The sequence below is a fragment of the Pelodiscus sinensis genome, chromosome 2 (genome assembly GCF_049634645.1).
Source record: "Pelodiscus sinensis isolate JC-2024 chromosome 2, ASM4963464v1, whole genome shotgun sequence".
In the NCBI taxonomy this organism is placed as follows: Eukaryota; Metazoa; Chordata; order Testudines; family Trionychidae; genus Pelodiscus; species Pelodiscus sinensis.
In genome coordinates this window covers 13,559,705-13,576,694 of record NC_134712.1, presented here as the reverse complement: position 1 = coordinate 13,576,694, position 16,990 = coordinate 13,559,705, and the positions used below count along the sequence as shown (strand labels likewise).

The following is a 16,990-nucleotide window of genomic DNA, read 5'->3' as shown; positions in this document are numbered from 1 at the left end:
AGTGCATTACAGCCGATCCCCAACTTATGAATGCGCAATCTGTGTTTATGAACAGCACTGTCCCATTTAAATGAATGGGGTCCGACTTATGAACAGATCGAGCTATGACCAAGTAACTCATTCATAAGTTGGGGACTATCTGTATAGAGAAATTTCAGTGAATACTCTTTTGATCCTACGGTCCTCCTCTTCCATGGTGCAAGGTGGTATGCCGATAGGACAGGGCCTGACACCGCATTAAGACAAAGCCCAGGCATTTTAAAAATAAGACAAGCTCAGACAATGGTAGTTGTCAAAACCAAAAAAGATGTGTCAATGGCTCTAAATCCCTACTGGCTAAATCCTGCCCTCACAGGCATTATGCATGGGATCAGGAATGACAGCAGATCCTTCCTCTGCTGTAAGAATCCTGCTGTCCAAGGTGGGATTTCATCAGTGACGTTTTGGGGTGAATGTTGCTCCTGCTGAATATTGCAGCAAGGTCCACCCTGACCAACACATGAAGTTGTGATGGACACATTCCTCAATGGGCATTAGGAGAATGAGGCTTAGGAACACCAACTTCTTCTCTAGCAGTGCAGACGAAGGAAGGATTTAGCCCTAATTAACTACTGTGGCAATTTTTTTCACACATTTTAAATGGCGCTAACAGTTGGCTTCTAGTTCGTACATACACCCAGTTTTGCAACAGACATTTTCCAAGAGCCTCAGCTCACATAGCAGGTGTGAGCAGAGAAGGCTGCAGGTGCAAATCATTTGCATACTACGTTTTTTATGTATTTTGTGCAAACAATATTTGCTGGCCAGATGCATCAGTGTGTTCTTACTACTTTGTGCTGCCCTGGTGATACAAAGCAATTGCAGCTTAACGGGTGACTTAAACAATTTCTTTTCACCAGAGGAGTGCAGTGTAGACAGTACATAAAGATGCTTATGGGCATGCTTGCTCAAAACACTCACAAATGGATTTTGCAAGTGGAAATGCTTCTAGGAGTGAATAGTTTACACAAATGATTAAACACACAAAGCTACTACCAGTACTCCAATGCTGCATCTTTTGATGGCCATGGAAACAGTCGACTGCACTAGAAAATTTTTTGACTTGTAAATTTTCCAGATAATTTGCCAAATGTCTCACTTTTGACTAAAGATGGGTAAATAAATGGTGTGGGACACACAGACTCCCATATGTGCAGTTTAAGGGATAAGCCCCGGAACAAATTATGTCATCAGGGCTAAGTTTGGAGGCCTATATGGCCATTACAGCCTCTTGTTCCATCTGGTATTTGGATCTTACATTTTGTAGCCAGCCAGGATCAGGAAAAGTTCATGCAAGCAAAACATTTATTATATACTTCATTGTAATAGCTCATAATAAATAACTTACCTTTGCAGCTCTTAGGAGCAGGAAAATATACTGTAATTGCCTACCCCTTTAGTAACCCAAAGTAGCTCAGAAGCACTGATGGGAACTGTGGACGTATAGCAGAAGTGCAGACTTTGGGCACATTGGTGAATTCTGATTCATTGTAGATGCCACCACTTCTGTGAAACAGCTGTGAGATGCCACCACTTCTGTGAAACAGCTGTGAGCTGGGAAAGCATGCTGCATGTTGGTATGCAAACGAGATCCCCAATTGCCCCACTCTGCTTCAGAATGCCCGTGGCTGCAATTTGCATGAGAATTGGATTCCTTGGGAGATGGAGTGGTAAAAGAGCATGGCTAATGGGATGCAGAGTGACTGACAGGTGAACTTATCCCGTTAGCTGTGCTGGCATAACGGCACAACCATTTGGACAGTGCACCTCCTTTGCCAGCCCAGAAGACGGCTGTGTGTTGTTCAAGACGTGATTTTGCCCTTTGACTTACCTGGAGAAGCAGGAGCCTTGCAATATTTTCTTGTCACTTGTGAAGGTGAGGTGGAATGGGTAATGGGACAAAGGTCCTCAAACCTGCAAGCTAGGGGTGAAATCTAGTCTGGGCTGGTAGCAGCTGGAAGCTATTAATCTGACAGCTCTTTGATGGCCTATGAACAATGTGCAAGTGGCTTGTGTTCAGTTGCTGTTGGACAAGGAGCCAGTCTGTGAAAGCCACCCTCATAACAAGCAGCCTTGTTGGCCGTTTCAGCAGCAGGGCTAAGAATTGAATGGAGACTGTTCTCTTCTCTTAGGATATGTCTACATGGGCAGCTTCAGCTGATCTGCCAGCTGTGACCCTTCCTGAACAAGCATGACTTGGCCACAGTGATTCATGCTCTTGTTACATCCGGACTGGCTTACTGTAATGCGCTTTATGTGGGGTTGCCTCTGAAGAGCTTTCGGAAATTTCAGCTGGTCCAGAATGCGGCTGCTCATGTTTTAACTCATACTCATTATATGGAGCACATTATGCTGAAGCTGCACTGGCTTTCCGGGAACAACTTAAGTTCCTGGTTATAGCCTATAAATCCCTAAATGGGTTAGGTCCAGGGTATCTGAAGGACCGGTCTTCTCCCATATGAATCTGCCTGGGGACTGAGGTCAGCTGGGGATGCTCTGCTCCATGTTTCTCCACTTGTGGAGATAAGATTAACATCTACACGGAACAGGGCCTTCTCCACTTTTGCTCCCAAGCTCTGGAATTCTCTCCCTGGGAATATTCGCCTGGCGCCAACGTTAGCACAGTTTCGGTGCCAGGCAAAAGCCATCCTTTTTACTTGTACTTTTATTGGTGTTTAAGTCTGTGTGTGCATGTGTCCCTCCTCTCAAGATGCCTTAGCGGATTTTATGTCCCCCTGGGATCTTGTATTTTAGTTTTATTTATATATATATATATATATTTATATATATATTTATATTGTGTGTTAGAAATTTTGTAAGCCGCCTCAAATATTTTAAATAGAGAGGTGGGGTAAAAATATTTTAAATAAATAAAATAAATAATTTCCAGCTGGAGGTGTAATTTCCAGCATGGGTGGACATACACACACTAGCTTTGGCCAGACTCATGTGATAAAAATAGCCATGTCGCTCCGACAGCGTGGGTGGCAGCAAGGCTAGCTGGTCCATGTACAATCCTCTCTCAGATGCAGGGTATGTAGGTGGGGCGACCAGCCTGTCTTGCTACCTATGCAGCTACAGCTACACTGCTATTTTTAGCACAAAGCTAGGGCAGGTATGTCTACCCGAGCTAGAAATTACACCTCCAGCTGCATTGTAGCTGTAGTCATAGAAGTGGCTCGGGGAAGGTTTAAGGCCCATTAAGTGCAGTATGGGAATAGTAGCACTGCATGACTAGAAAGCTGAGATTCCTTGGGAGCCACATGCAGCAGCTTTCATGTGCACTGAGCAGTTCTTCTCCTTTAAGTGTGAAGTGTGCACAGTTAGATCAGCGATAGGTATGCTCAGGGATTCCCTGCCTGACAAGCAGGGAGAGGCAAGCAGCACATTGTAGCAGGCTGAATGGAATACACCGAATGAAACTTCATGGGAATAAAAAAGAGCCAAAGGCATCGAAGTACGCAGCGGGGTCTTTTCAGCACAGCTGTTGTTGCTATTGCAGTAGTGGTTAAAGCCCTGATAAAGAATTGGGGTCCCATCAGGGGGGCTGACAGACTTGCTGGGCCCCTGGGCAAGGTGGAGGGGCGGTTCTGTGCTCCCAGAAGGGATGTGTCCTTGAGCAGAAGGGATGGGGCTCAGTCCTCAGTGCCACCCAGAGTCTGCTGGGCCAAGCTCTTTGCAGCACTCACAGCACATGATTTAAAGGGCTCAGGGCTCCAGCTGAGGAAGCAGTGGGCTCCAGAGCAGCTTCCCCCTTTGCCCACACTCCCGTCAGTGGGCTTGTGTCCCATTGTGCTGGGCCCTGTACAAATAGATAGCAGTTCCTGGCCAAAAGAGCTTAATGTCTTTACATGTGGCATGATAGCAACAAGTGGCTAAAACATCCAGGTGGAATGATCCAAATTAATGGAAGAAGTTAGTGTCAGCAGAGTGGGTGGTGGGTAAGGTACATTTTAAATAAGGATTTGAAAGGGGATGAGGTAACAGCTTTGCAGACATTTTAGGGAACCATATTTGATTCCTTCCTCCTTGAGTGTTACAGTAAAGGAGTCATGTCTGGCTTCTTGGCAGTTATTTGATTGACACAAGAGATGTCTACATTCAGAATGCTGGGGACCTGTCACAGTGCAATCAGCACTTGCACAGACTGCAAATTTACTTTTTTATCTTCCTTTTCATGACCTTTTAAAGCAAAAAAAGATAAGGACAAATTCAAGCATCATGCCTCCTCATTAGATCTGGAGCCCCAGACTTTCAACATTGGAATGCTTCAGCTCCAGGACTAGCTATGTGAGGTAGTAGCGGTAGAAGGCTGTTATCTCAGAAATGGGGAAGAAGAATGCTGGGTCTGCAACTTCTGAAGGTTGTGAGTGAGGCAGGCATTTCGCTTCTGCATGAATTTGGTGCCTGAGAAGAGGAGAGGCTATAAACATTGGCAAGGAACAAGCATGGGGTAGGCAGGGGCTCAGACCCTTGACGGCCCTTCTCGATGTGTTTTACCTGAGCCCTCCTCTGCGATGTTCTAGGAATCCCATCTCTTTGGACAGAATTTCTTTTGTGCTGAATCCTGTGCTGGGTTAAGGAGATAGATTGCCATCTGCTAGGAGATACTCATGACTTTTGAGATAATTAAAGGGAAGTGGACTGAGGCCAAGTCTCCATTAGTCAAATAGGAGAACTGTTGCCAGACCCAGTGACACAGATTTTTCCCTTCCTGTAAGAAGAAAAGCATTTACAAATTTGATCTCTTGGGGCTGGAGACGTCACTCCCAGCCTCTGTGTAACTGACCATTGCTTGCTCTTGCCTACGTGGAGAAATCTGCTTGTGGGCTTAGCTGACCTTCCTTCTGAGTGACTTCTGCTCATGGCACGATTCCAATTTCTCTTTCTGCCCCATCATCCCCTCAGATTGAAAATAAATGCAAGGACCTTGTGCTCCCTTCGGCTTCAAAGTGCTGGTGGGAGGGAAGGGAAGGAAAAAATACTCCCAACAGGAAACGTGGGGCTTCCTTGACCTGCACCTCTTACTCCCTGAGAGACTGTGGAAACCCCTCTTCCTGGGGCAGGCTCCACATTTTAAGGAGGAGGTAGGTAGGCCTGGAGGCGTTAGGTCTGGAGAGCAGCCAGCCAGCCTGTGGTTCTAAGCACTCTAGCCAAGGAGACTTTCAGCTGTGTGCTGTTGCTCTCTCAAGCCGTATTTCTTCCACCACACACACCTACTTGAGCGGCAGCATGGACTAGGGAATAGGATGATCCACTCGGATTCTGGAGATCTGGGATTCTCACTGGCACTGTCAGCGACCTGACGGGAGACCATGAACATGTCACCTGACTTCTCCAGGCCTCTGTTTCCTTCCCTCATGCTTCGATTGTCTCTTACTGTGTGTTTATACAGCACCTAGCACAGCCGTGGGCAGCCTAGACTAGTGAGTGGGCTGCATGCGTGGCCCTCCGTCTTCGTGGGCCACAAGATTGCTCTTAGAGCTGCCTGTGCATTCTGACAGCAATTTAAAGGGCCTGGGGCTCCCGCCGCCATTGCTGCCGTAGTAACAGCAGCAGTAGCCAGAAGCCCCAGGCCTGGGGGTAACTGCCACCTTTGCCCCTCCCCCATCTGTCGATGGGCCTGAGTGTCTAAATGCCTTTGAGGATCAGGGGCCTAGTTTCTGTTTCAGTTCCCCATCTGTACTGTAGGGATATTCCTTCCTCTTTCATGCCCTGTTTTTGTCCTATCTGCTCAGGTTTGTTTTCTCTTTGTGGGCAGGGAGTATCTTAGCCTGCATGTGCACAACGCTACAACAACAGGGCCTTTGCCATAGGTGGGGCTTCAAGGTGCTACTGCAATCCAAGTAAATAGTTCTATCCCTTGTGTGGTTGACGTGAATTCTGGCGGCAAAACCAATGCATGTTCCCTGTCAAGTGTCTCTTATTCTTGCATTTTTAAAAGCGCTCAAGGAATAACGTGCTGACTCTGCACGGCTGCATTAAAATCACGTTTGGCAACCAGAGCGGTTTGCATGTGTGTGAATGTTGCTTTTTTTCCTCCTCAAAAGTCTCTGCATGAAAATGGAGGCTTTTCTTTGCTTCTACAGCCAGAACTAAATTCAACATGCGTATTAATGGGGCGGGGAGGGGCTATTAAAGAAAGATGAGGAGGATTAGAGGGTGTTTTGATGTTTTGTTCACATCAGAGCACTGCACTGGGGGCAGAGAGACTAAATAGAAGTTGCCAGAACTAGAAGGTAGAGCTGGAACAATGAATTGTAGTGCATTTTGGAAGGGCACATACGTAGGGAAAGGAAGGAGCCCTGAATAGTCACATTTAAGACTGAGGCTGAATATCTCTGGCTTACTCTTCTAGTTCCATTGATGAATTCAATAGGAAGCCAATAGGAATGTTGCTTACATTCCCCTGTATTATGTGTGGCTACAAAACTTTGTGTATTGTCCCTTTACATTTCTAAGAACTCTCTTAATTTGCTGAAAGAAGCCATTTTATTCTTCTCAAAGTTGCTGTAACCTTTCTGAGGAAACATACATACTGTACTATTTCTCCTGCAGATTTTGCATTTCTTACTTATTTTCCTTAATACGCATAATAAACAGAATAAAACAAGTCATTTTAGATAAAGGACACGTGTTCTTTTTTAATAGAAAACCACAACATTAGTAATAATGATACCTAGCTCTTACTTAGGGCTTTTCCTCAGACCACCAAGTGTTTTACAAAATAGCAGTATCCCTATTTTATAGGTAGGAAAATTGAGGCACGGAGAGGCAACATGACTTGCCCAAGGTCATTGACAGTGGCAGAGTCCCAGTTCAGGCTCAATCCCCTAGGCCACAGTGCTTTACTTTAAACTCTGTGAGATCAGAGTTTGCTTTTTCTTTTTCTTCCAGCCCTAGTTTTTCTATTGCGACAGAAGATCCACCCCACACAAACCCTGAGTGGATTAATGTGGACCAGGAGGGACCAATTAACTTTATGTGCTGCTCATAGAAAGGAACCAGGGATTGATGGGGCCTAACGGCTGATGAAACCCAGGAGGGATAGGAAATGAGAGCAGGAAGGGGCTGCAGAGAGGAGGTCTGTGGTCACTCTCTAGTGTGGAAGGGAGTTGGCCAGAAACGGAGAAGATCCAGGGAAGAGAGTGAGCCCCGAGACCCAAACTAGCCTGGTGCTGCCTTGCCTTTGACTGGACTGGGAGACTTACAACAGCTGTTGAGGGGCGATGTAGCTGAGGGGAGCAGAGAGGATAGAGATGGGATATAGAGCCCTGGAAAGCAGCAACAGGGTCTGATACTTAGAGTAGCAGGTGGGCTCAGGTCCCCTACCAGCTACTGGGAAGTGGTAACATCTGGACAGCTTTACTGGTAGTACTTTGTTAGCTTGGAAAGGGAGGGACTGCATAGTGACCTGGCCAGAGGGATGAGTCATGATGAGGGGAAGCCCTGATCCAGAGAGAGAGAGGAGCTACAGTATGAGCAACTGACAGAAAGTGGCACCAGATGGGGGTAGGAGCTGATTCCCAGACTTAGCCTCGGAGGGCACATCTGCATAACAGGGCTAAAGCCAAAATAAGCTACGCAACTTGAGCTACGTCAATTGCATAGCTAGAGTGCAAATAGCTTAATTTGGTTTTTGGAGCTGTCTGCATAGCAGGAAGTCTGAGAGCGCACTCTTCCTCTGACTTCCCTTACTCCTCATGAGTGAAATGAGGGGGTATGTCTAGATTACATGCCTCTGCCAACAGAGGCATGTAAAATAGGCTACCCGATATAGTCAATGAAGCCGGGATTTAAATATCCCTGGCGTCATTAAAATAAAAATGGCCGCCACGCTTTGCTGGCTCAGCTGATCGTCGGCACAGCGCGCGAGTCAAGACATGGATTGGTCAACAAGGGAAGCCTTTGTCAACCTCTCCCTTATGCCTCGTGAAATGCTTCCCTTGTCGACCAATCCATGTCTTGATTTGCGCGCTGTGCCGACGATCAGCTGAGCCGGCACAGCATGGTGGCCATTTTTATTTTAATGAAGCCGGGGATATTTAAATCCCGGCTTTATTGACTATGTCGGGTAGCCTATTTTACATGCCTCTGTCGGCAGAGGCATGTAATCTAGATATACTCAGGGTTACAGAAGTCTGACTGAGAAGTCTTTGAGCTCGTCATTATTTTGACATTGTCAAAATAACTGCTTGTAGAGTAGATGAGGACTATGTGATTTCAAAAGAACGTCAGTTATTCTGAAATAATGATGCTGTGTAGACATAGCCAGAAGGCCCACCTGCAGTGAGAGGAACCTTTCACATAATTTTTCTTATACTGAAGGCATTTTTAAATAAAACTACACAGGATATAAAATGACCTTTGTAGCTACACTGAATTACAGTGCAACTCTCATTTGGTCCCAGCTGCATCTGTGACAATCTTACCATGCAATACTGGGAATCCCTTGAAAACACTGTCTGACTCTGATTGCATCTGAGGTAAGCCAGGAGCAACTGCGCCACAGCCTATGGACTTCTGCCTGTGTGGATGAGATAGTGGTAGTGTGGGACTAGAATCCAGTCCAAAGCACATTCCTGTGTTAGAGGCTGGGATAAAATAGCAAATGAACTAACGAATTCTGTGGTTGCTGTTCTACAAAATGACTTCTACCAGGGGATGTGTGTTGCACATTCCTGAAGATGACCTCACCCACATTGGGTACCTTGGAATTTCTTCCTCAAGGAGAGCAGGGTTCTGCAGGATGACAGCATCGTTGTGGAGAGGACTGGCCCAGCTTTGGGAATGTGTGTCCATGTGTGTGTTCATTCCTCAGGCTTCCAGCTGAAGACACTCCATTAGTCAAGATTTTCCCCTACCCTTTTGTATGACAAGAGACACAATTTCACAGAAGACAAACCCAAAACTTAATTCCCTTTCCTCGCATCCCCCGTCTGCCTGGTGTATTGAGCTATTTGTGAGGAGGAATAATGGACCCTAGCTTTAAATGTTCTAAATCAGTGATGTGCCACTGACTTCAGTCAGGCTATGCCCTTGTATGCCAGCTGAGGATCTGATAATATTTATTAGCCTAGAACCACAGGATTAGAAAGAACACAAGGGCCATCTAGTCTAACCCCCCTTTTTTGATTAGTAACTATTTGGCATTTTAATTGGAATACGTCAGAGTTTTTTGTTTATTGGGGTTTTTTTCCTGCATGAAATAATCAAAATGGAGGGCCTAATGTTCTGGATTCATACATGTGCAAGGCTCCTGATGTCACTGGAGTTGCTCCTGATTCTCTCCAGCATCTGTAAGAAGAGAATTGGCTCATGACGGGGTAGGATGACTGATTCTAAGGCTGCGTGGCCTGTGGCCTTGCAGTGGTAGGGAGGTGAGGTAGCAACTCAGATGAGCTGCAAGATGGAGCTGGAACAACGTTCAGGTCTTCTGCAGGACATACCGTAGCTTTCCAGAAAATAGCGGCACGTAAGCAATGGATGTGGCAAAAAAAGGGGGGGGGGCATTTTATCAACAAAACCAAGCTTTGAGGCACTGTTAGACATAACAAAGCATTAACGGGCAATGGGTAACATCCTTGCCCCATAGGAGTCCTTGATAAAATGCCCATATGGCTTCCATAGAATCAGTCACTTGGAAATGGCATGGGACCTGGAGATGTGGAACGGAAGACCATTCAACCTGGAATAACACAGTTCAATGCACAGTGAACCTGGGGAACTCCTTGCCAGAGGATGTCAAAAGCTACGAATGTGTAACACGGGTAACACAGGAGGATCTCTTGATGATTACCAGTTCTGTTCATTCTCTCTCGGGCACTTGACACTGGCCAGAGATACAAATTAACAAATGAGACTGGAGAATGAAACTCAGGATGAATGTCCAGAGATGACTAGAATGACCAAATGCCCTGGAAAACCCAGGGCCCTGTGTCTGGGGCCTGTTCTAACCAACTGGTTACAATGACCATAAAATGGCAGGTATAAAACAGGGATCAGATCACTGCTTGAAATAAATGAAATGACACCAGCATCTATCTGTGTGGAAGATCAGACTCAACCCTTCCTATGCATTCACACATGGGTAATAGTGCAGGCCAATACTCCCATTGAACTTGGCCAATGGTCTCCCATGTATGTGTGCAGGATGGAAGACCAGAACACCTCTCTGCCTCTCAAACAAAAAATAACCAAAATTTGTTTTAAAAGCATTTTAAATTGGGGCCGTGTGTGTGTGTGTGCGTGCGTGTGTGTGAATTTACTGCAACCGGTGAGACTGTGTTACGGATGCCTATCTCCTTCCCACCCATCCTGCAAGCCTGTGAAAGCCATTCACATAATGATTGATAAAAGCTGAGCTTTTAAACCCTGGGTTTAAAATAATAGCTTGATGCACCACTGCATTGTAACTTTCCCTTTAAGAATTCTCTGGCTAAAGGCAATATAGTGAAATGTAGGAGGTGGGGACAAAAAAAAAAAAAAAAGACGACGTGAAGGCAGGGAAAGTTTCTACAGAGGAAAAATGCAGGGTTTGTCCTTTGCCCTGACGTCAGATCTGTCTTTAATAAAATCCCTGAAGAGCCAAGAGAAAAAGGCAGATCTGCCGGAGGTAGGCTGCCAGTTAAGGATTCCTCTTCATTCCTAAAGTGGTGTTTCTGTTCAAAACGGCTCTTAATCTGGGTTCAATCAATGTATTTAATCCTGGTTTCCAGTGATGAGGTGGCTTCTGCCCTGGCTCCTAGCAGCAAGCAACATTTTGCAGGTGAGTCGGCAAACAGGAGGACAGAAATGTCTTCTGCAAATTATTATGTGTAGGACTTTTAAGTGTTCATAAATTGGTGCATGCTGGAAAAGGCAAGAGCCACCCAATCTCGAATGGGCAGCTAGGATCAGAGTGTGTCAGGGTGAGGTGAGGCAGGAGGGGAAATATCTAAAGAACCTATTTGCACCTCTGACCCTAACCTTTCACCACCCCCAAAATTAGGACCAGTTTTCAAGGATCGAAAAACAGCAACAAATGCAAATTGCTCAACCCTTCTGCACAGAGTGAATAAATTCCTGTCTGACAGCTTACATGTGCCAGTGGAACATCACTGTGGGAACTGGATCAGTTAGCAGCCAGCTGGGAGCTAAGATTTAGCGGAAAGTGAGTCTGAGGGAATCAAGAGCAAAACGGGTGCATGCCAAGAGAGGTCCAGCAGCAGCATTTGAGGAACAGCCTGCTGAGTAATTCAACAGGTCAGAACGCACCACACGTGGCAGCAGCTCCTAGCAGTGCAGGAGAGATACTGATCAAGGGAGGCAGGCCCTGCTGGAGGAGTGTGGGGATGGAAGGAGAGCGGCTAGCAGAGATCAAATGAGTTTGCAGAGCAGTGTAAAATGTTTAAAGGCACAAGCGTCCAGCCTGTGCTTCACACAAGCTTCCCAGCTGGCAATGAGAGAGATGGACAGTGATTGAGGGAATGAGATGGCTTTGCTCAGCAGCTCTTTCTATTTACAGGTGTGCACAGAGGAGGGGGCCTGGATAAAACTCTCTGTGTATTTCTGGCTCCGATCCCTCCGGATGTTGGGTTGGTTTTTTAAGCATCTGTAGATGCAGAGTGAGGACAACCTGCACAGGCATGCTCCCTCCCCTCCTGTAGCTGTTTGTGCTTTTTCTCTGAAAATGATGGGGTTCCTTTTGCATGTTTGTGGTGGCTGCTGTATAATCCCCCAAGTGAGTGGGTGGTTAGGCGCAATTGTGGATAGAAAGGTGAAAATTAAGGCTCCCAGACACAGAGTTAATGGGCTCAGTACTCACCCATCTCTTGGGAGGGGGAGAGAAGAGCAGTATTTAGGCATGTTGATGCCACAACCATCATGCTGTCTCTTCATTTCCATCACTCAGAAGAACAGGACCTAGAACCTTGGTGCAGGAAGGGAGGGAATTTGGAGCTTGCAGGGAATCTGTAGAGGAGCCGTGAAAAGGCGAAGGGACAGGGAATGGAGGTTTGGGTTGAGTAACTTTTTATGAAACTGTCACGCCGAAGTGCTGTTGCTGCTCCGAAAATCAGCCCCTCAGATATAAGCGCTTTCTTCTGTGGGGGAATAACCGTACCCCACTTGGTGCATTTGGAATTGGGTTCGATCTTCCAGTCTAGTAATACAGAATTGGGGGTTGGGAGAGCAGCGCGTTACTTAGTGGAAGATACAGAAATGAAGGCTGGTGAGCTGCAAGTGGCTCTTGACTGTGCCTCCTGTCGTTCTTTGCAGCACATGACATTCAAGTTATGAACCAATCAGGATGCTGTTACTAATGTTCTATGTTATCAGCTTGCACTAAGTTATTAACTTATTTGCTGTGAGAATAATACAGAGCTAAAAATGAAATATTTCCCGTCACACTACTGAAATATAATTAGTACTACAGGAAATGAAAAAATGACTTCACACTCCTGTGGCGCCTTGGGTAATGCGGACCTCTACTTTGGCTCCTGAAACAGGGGAATCCGAGTATCACTGATCTAGTGTGTTCAATGTACCGGTGTGAGACCAGATACCAAGGTGATAAGCATGGTATAAATTGATAGATAGGAGGCCCATCTTACAAAAAATTCTACTTGCCTATTTATCTAGGAGCATGTCTACACTACGATACTATTTCAAAATAACTAAAATCAATTTAATAACTCCCAAAATAACAATCAAAATAGTCGCGAGGAGTCCTGTGGCACCTTATAGACTAACTGAAGTGTAGGAGCATAAGCTTTCATGGGCAAAAACCACTTCGTCAGATGCATGTGGGTCTTTGCCCATGAAAGCTTATGCTCCTACACTTCAGTTAGTCTATAAGGTGCCATAGGACTCCTCGCCGCTTTTGCAGATTCAGACTAACACGGCTACCCCTCTGAATCAAAATAGTGTGTCTACACTAGGGTGAAGCCTCGCTATTTGTCCAATGTGGGCTCCATTAATGTAGACGAGCTATCTTGACTTAAAGCCCCAGGATGCACTGGGGAGTAATTAGTTTGAATTACTCTGGGCACTAGTTATTTCAAAATAGTGGCACTGGAGCATCCATAGTTCAGCTATTTTGAAATTAGTGTTATTCCCTGAGGAAAGCAGAAGTACACATTTCTAAATAAGCAGCCTGTTATTTCGAAATAATGGGCTTGGTGGTGTGGACGCTCTGCTTATTGTTTTGACCTAAGGGGGGATATTTTGAAATAAAGCCCTTGTGTAGACCAGGACTAAGAGAAGTAACTTGTTCTGATGAGCAAGAGACATAACATGAATGGGCATTTTCCCTCTCCATTCTCATAGTAGGTGTAGGTGAGGACTATACGTTTTCAATCTCTTAGAATCTACTTTCTTGATGTTGAAAGGGCCTGTATGAAATAATCCAAGACAACATGAGTCTGGGGGCAGGTTGGTGATGAACGTGTGAATGCTGACAGTGTATTTGCATCTGATTAGCCCACAACGTTAAAGCCAGTCCCTGGCTAGGAGACCTTTCATTCAAGTCCCTCCTCCTTCACTCAGATCCAGGCAGGTGGGCCCTTGTGCCTGTGGGGAGTTCCGCTATAACCTTTGGGGCACTATGTGGCCCTGATTGCAGGATTGGGCCCCAAAAAGAGAGACCCATCAAAGATGAGGAAATCCAGAGTGGCGAGGGCTTCCTTTTAATCGTACTACTTCCATAGTGAGTTTGGTTCTTGGGAGCTCCCTCCACAGAGAAGGCCTTGAATGAAAAAGGAATGGGGGTTGACGGGCAAGGAAGATATTAATGTGTATAGAGGGCAACCTGGCATAATGTAGGGAGTGTAGTGGGACTCCCAACACTCCATCGCTGACAAGGCACAAGAAATGGGAGGGGACTAGATGGTTTTGCAGGACTATTAACTGTGGTGCAGTGTTTAAAGAGGGGTCCATGGAGGTCTTCCGAGAGGAACGGGACGTGGTCAGATCAGGTTAGGGAAGCAGCTAATGGTGACAGTTGGGCAGACTGGAGATGGTGGGGGTGAGCTGATGTGCAGAGCAGTGGTATGTAAACACAGGAGAAAGCACATGCTGATGTGGGGTTGCAATAAAGTTCTGATTGGTACAGGCTTGGGATGACTGCACTACCCACAGGCCAGAAAGGCTGCCCTCAATGAATGCAAAGGAAGTCCTCACACCACACCACCCTGGATGTCCGTACATTGTTACCAGTAACTGTCAAGGCACATAAAGCAAGTAAGTCCTGGCCCCAAGACACCTCCATATAAGTCCCTGGGCCTGCAGGGCAAACCACTGCATCCACATGCAGCAGCCGATTGATTTCACCGGCATTGTTCCCAAGCACAGAAGACTGTCCATAGGCCTCACTTGTTGCCTCAAAAGGAAAGAGCAGGGTGCCCTGGATCAGCCAAAGGTGAGCATGGCTTTTGCTTTTAGTCTTCCTAATCAGACGGCATTTGTCTGCTTGCTTTGGGCAATGCGGGGAAGTGTGTTTAAGGAGGACTGGCATAGCCTGCATGTTGCGTGTAAAGCCCAGTGGATGTATTCTGTAAATGTATCCCATTCTGCTCCGTCTTATTAGTGTTTTGGTGAGGTCTTAAGCATTTTAATGGGAATAACTTCCCCCTTCCACTTCTAAGACCAGCCTCTCTCAGTAATTGGAGTACAACTGTATAGGGAGAGAGAAAATCGACTGCCTTTAGAACTTCTAAGATATTTTTCTAGACCAGTGGTTCTCAAACTTTTTAGCCTGCAGCCCACCCTGCTCAACACAGATCTTCCTGTGGACTACCAGCCGACCACCCATAATGACAAACTAGATGCAGGGGTAGGGGTCTGGGTGGGAGGGGTGTGTGAGAAGGGTGGGGGTTAAGGGTCTGGGCAAGAGGGGAACGGGGGATGCTTAGCTGCTCCATGCATCTGATGCTCCCATTGGCTGGGATTCTGGCCAATGGGAGCAGCAGGGAAAGCCTCCAGGCAAGCAGATTCCTGTGCTGCCATTCCACCAGCCAGGGGGAGGGGAAGCAGCAGCGCGTGGAGCTGCTTCCTTCCTCAACAAGCCAGATCTGGCCCACACGGCGGGTGGCTCCCCCTCTGCAGCGGGGGAAGCTATTGCTGGTGCTCCAAACTCATGGGTTTTGTGTATGGAACTGGAGCACCAGCATGGACTCCCTGCTGTGGGGTAAAGGGGAAAGCTCCAAGCCCGCGACCTACCCGCAGGACAGTCCGTGGACCACCCTTGGAGAACCACTGTTCTAGACATACGGTAAAACTTCAGAAAGTACCATAGCTATGTAGCCTCCCAGGTCCCATTTACTTTCATTGAAACTGATGCATGTAATAGGGGTCTGTCGCTTTTTGAAAGTGGGACTTATCATGGTGGGACTTTGAAGTATGATAACTTGAGCCTTTTCAGTGCTGGAAGCAAGTGCTGTGGTCCCTGGGACACCAAGAGCCCACCTTTTTTCCCACGTCTAGCCCTGGTGGGACATGAGATTTGAATTTTGTCATTCCTCCAGGGTGGACTATTTCCTGTCTTGGGCCCAGAGCAGAGTAATGTTGGGGAGGGGACGGGTTCCATGCATATGGAGAAATAAAGCAATCAACATTGGGGGAGGGGGCAGGGCGGAAGCTCTCTGACATTGCTCAGAGGGTTGGAATGTTAGAAGGGAGCTTGCTGGAGATGTTTAGTGGTTGGTGAGCAATTGTGTGTGATTCTTGCAGTTGATTGTATGCATGCCCCCACCATGTCAACAGCAGGGGGCTGTGCGCTTGGACTTCCTTTCTTAAATCCCATTGGTAAATGGGTCCCACAGCAAAGAGTAATTGGTGCTATTGCCTCCTAAACACTCAGGCATTTATACAAGCTGCAACAACAATGGACTATTTGGGGTCATTGTCACTTATAACGGATGTGGACAGCTGAAACAGCACCCAGCAAACAATAGCTCTGTGGTTTTTGTGGGGAGCAGGATTGAGTGTGTCAATATAGCTATGAAAAATCTCTCTTCATTATCTCTAGATCTTCATAATCTTTGCCACTGATCTGAGCTATGGGCTGCCTTAGAACGGTGGGTGGGATGGCTTGAGAAGAGTAAAGTGTAGCTTTTCCTTCTCTCTTTTCTTTATATGATTTACCACCACAGGTTTGGGTCCAAAACTTTTCATTTGTAAAATATTTGGAATCGGTGGCTGGAAAAACGGATTGTAATTTCTTGGACTCTTTCTCCAAAGGAAACCACATTTTGACCAATCTTGAACCAAAAAAAAAAAAAAAAAGGATTCTTTTTCCACTGGCAATTTGTCTAATATTTTAAACATTTCATGATTTCCAGGTATTTGGCAAAACACAGATGTTAGGAGTAGAACTTGGGTTTGGTCACCAATAATGTTGTATTTGGAGCTTACAACCTGCTAGTTCCTGGGGCATGGATAATCCTGTGGAGTGGATATTCAAAGTGAGGACAGTTTGACTTGCCACATTCACTCCATTGATATTTTGTCAAGGACCATCAGTTTGTGGTAGGGGCTGTACCTATGATCTACGTCCTGTTTATTGCTTTGGATTTAGGCTCTGTCTAAGCTACAGCCTGTGTCAGGGGTCATTTATGTCACTCTGGTGTGAATACGTCACACCCCTGAGTGATAGATGTTACATTGACATAAGCACCAGTGTGGCCAGAGCCAGGAGGCTGACAGAATAGCTGGGCCCTGAGCAGTGTGGGAGAGGGGCCGGCTCTGTGCTCCCAGAAGGGCAGAACCTCAGGCTGAAGGAATGGGATGGGGGCAACCACATCCCAGCACCACCTGGACTGCACTGTACCCTCCCTCCCGCCAGCCCTGTGAGCCAAAGCACATTGCGCAGGGTTCTGGAACGTGGCACTGCTGTGCAGTAGCAGCACTGGGAGCCCCAAGCCCTTTAGAATTGCAGGCCCCCTGGACAATATCCTCTTTTCCCCCAGTAATG

At 46.5% G+C, this 16,990-nt stretch overlaps 1 protein-coding gene across 4 annotated transcripts in view; it reads left to right on the top strand.

Annotated features, from left to right (window-relative positions):
- CCN4 (cellular communication network factor 4) overlaps positions 1-16,990 on the top strand; it is a 96,962-nt gene that overhangs the window by 24,825 nt on the left and 55,147 nt on the right. Inside the window, exon 1 of one of the 4 annotated variants that reach the window (XM_006123536.4) lies at positions 10,612-10,807. The exons of the other annotated variants lie outside the window; for them this stretch is intronic. Coding sequence (XP_006123598.1) covers positions 10,760-10,807 — 48 coding nt within the window. The 5' untranslated portion in view covers positions 10,612-10,759. Of the gene's footprint in view, positions 1-10,611; positions 10,808-16,990 lie in introns of those variants that run through there. 4 annotated transcript variants of the gene reach the window in all.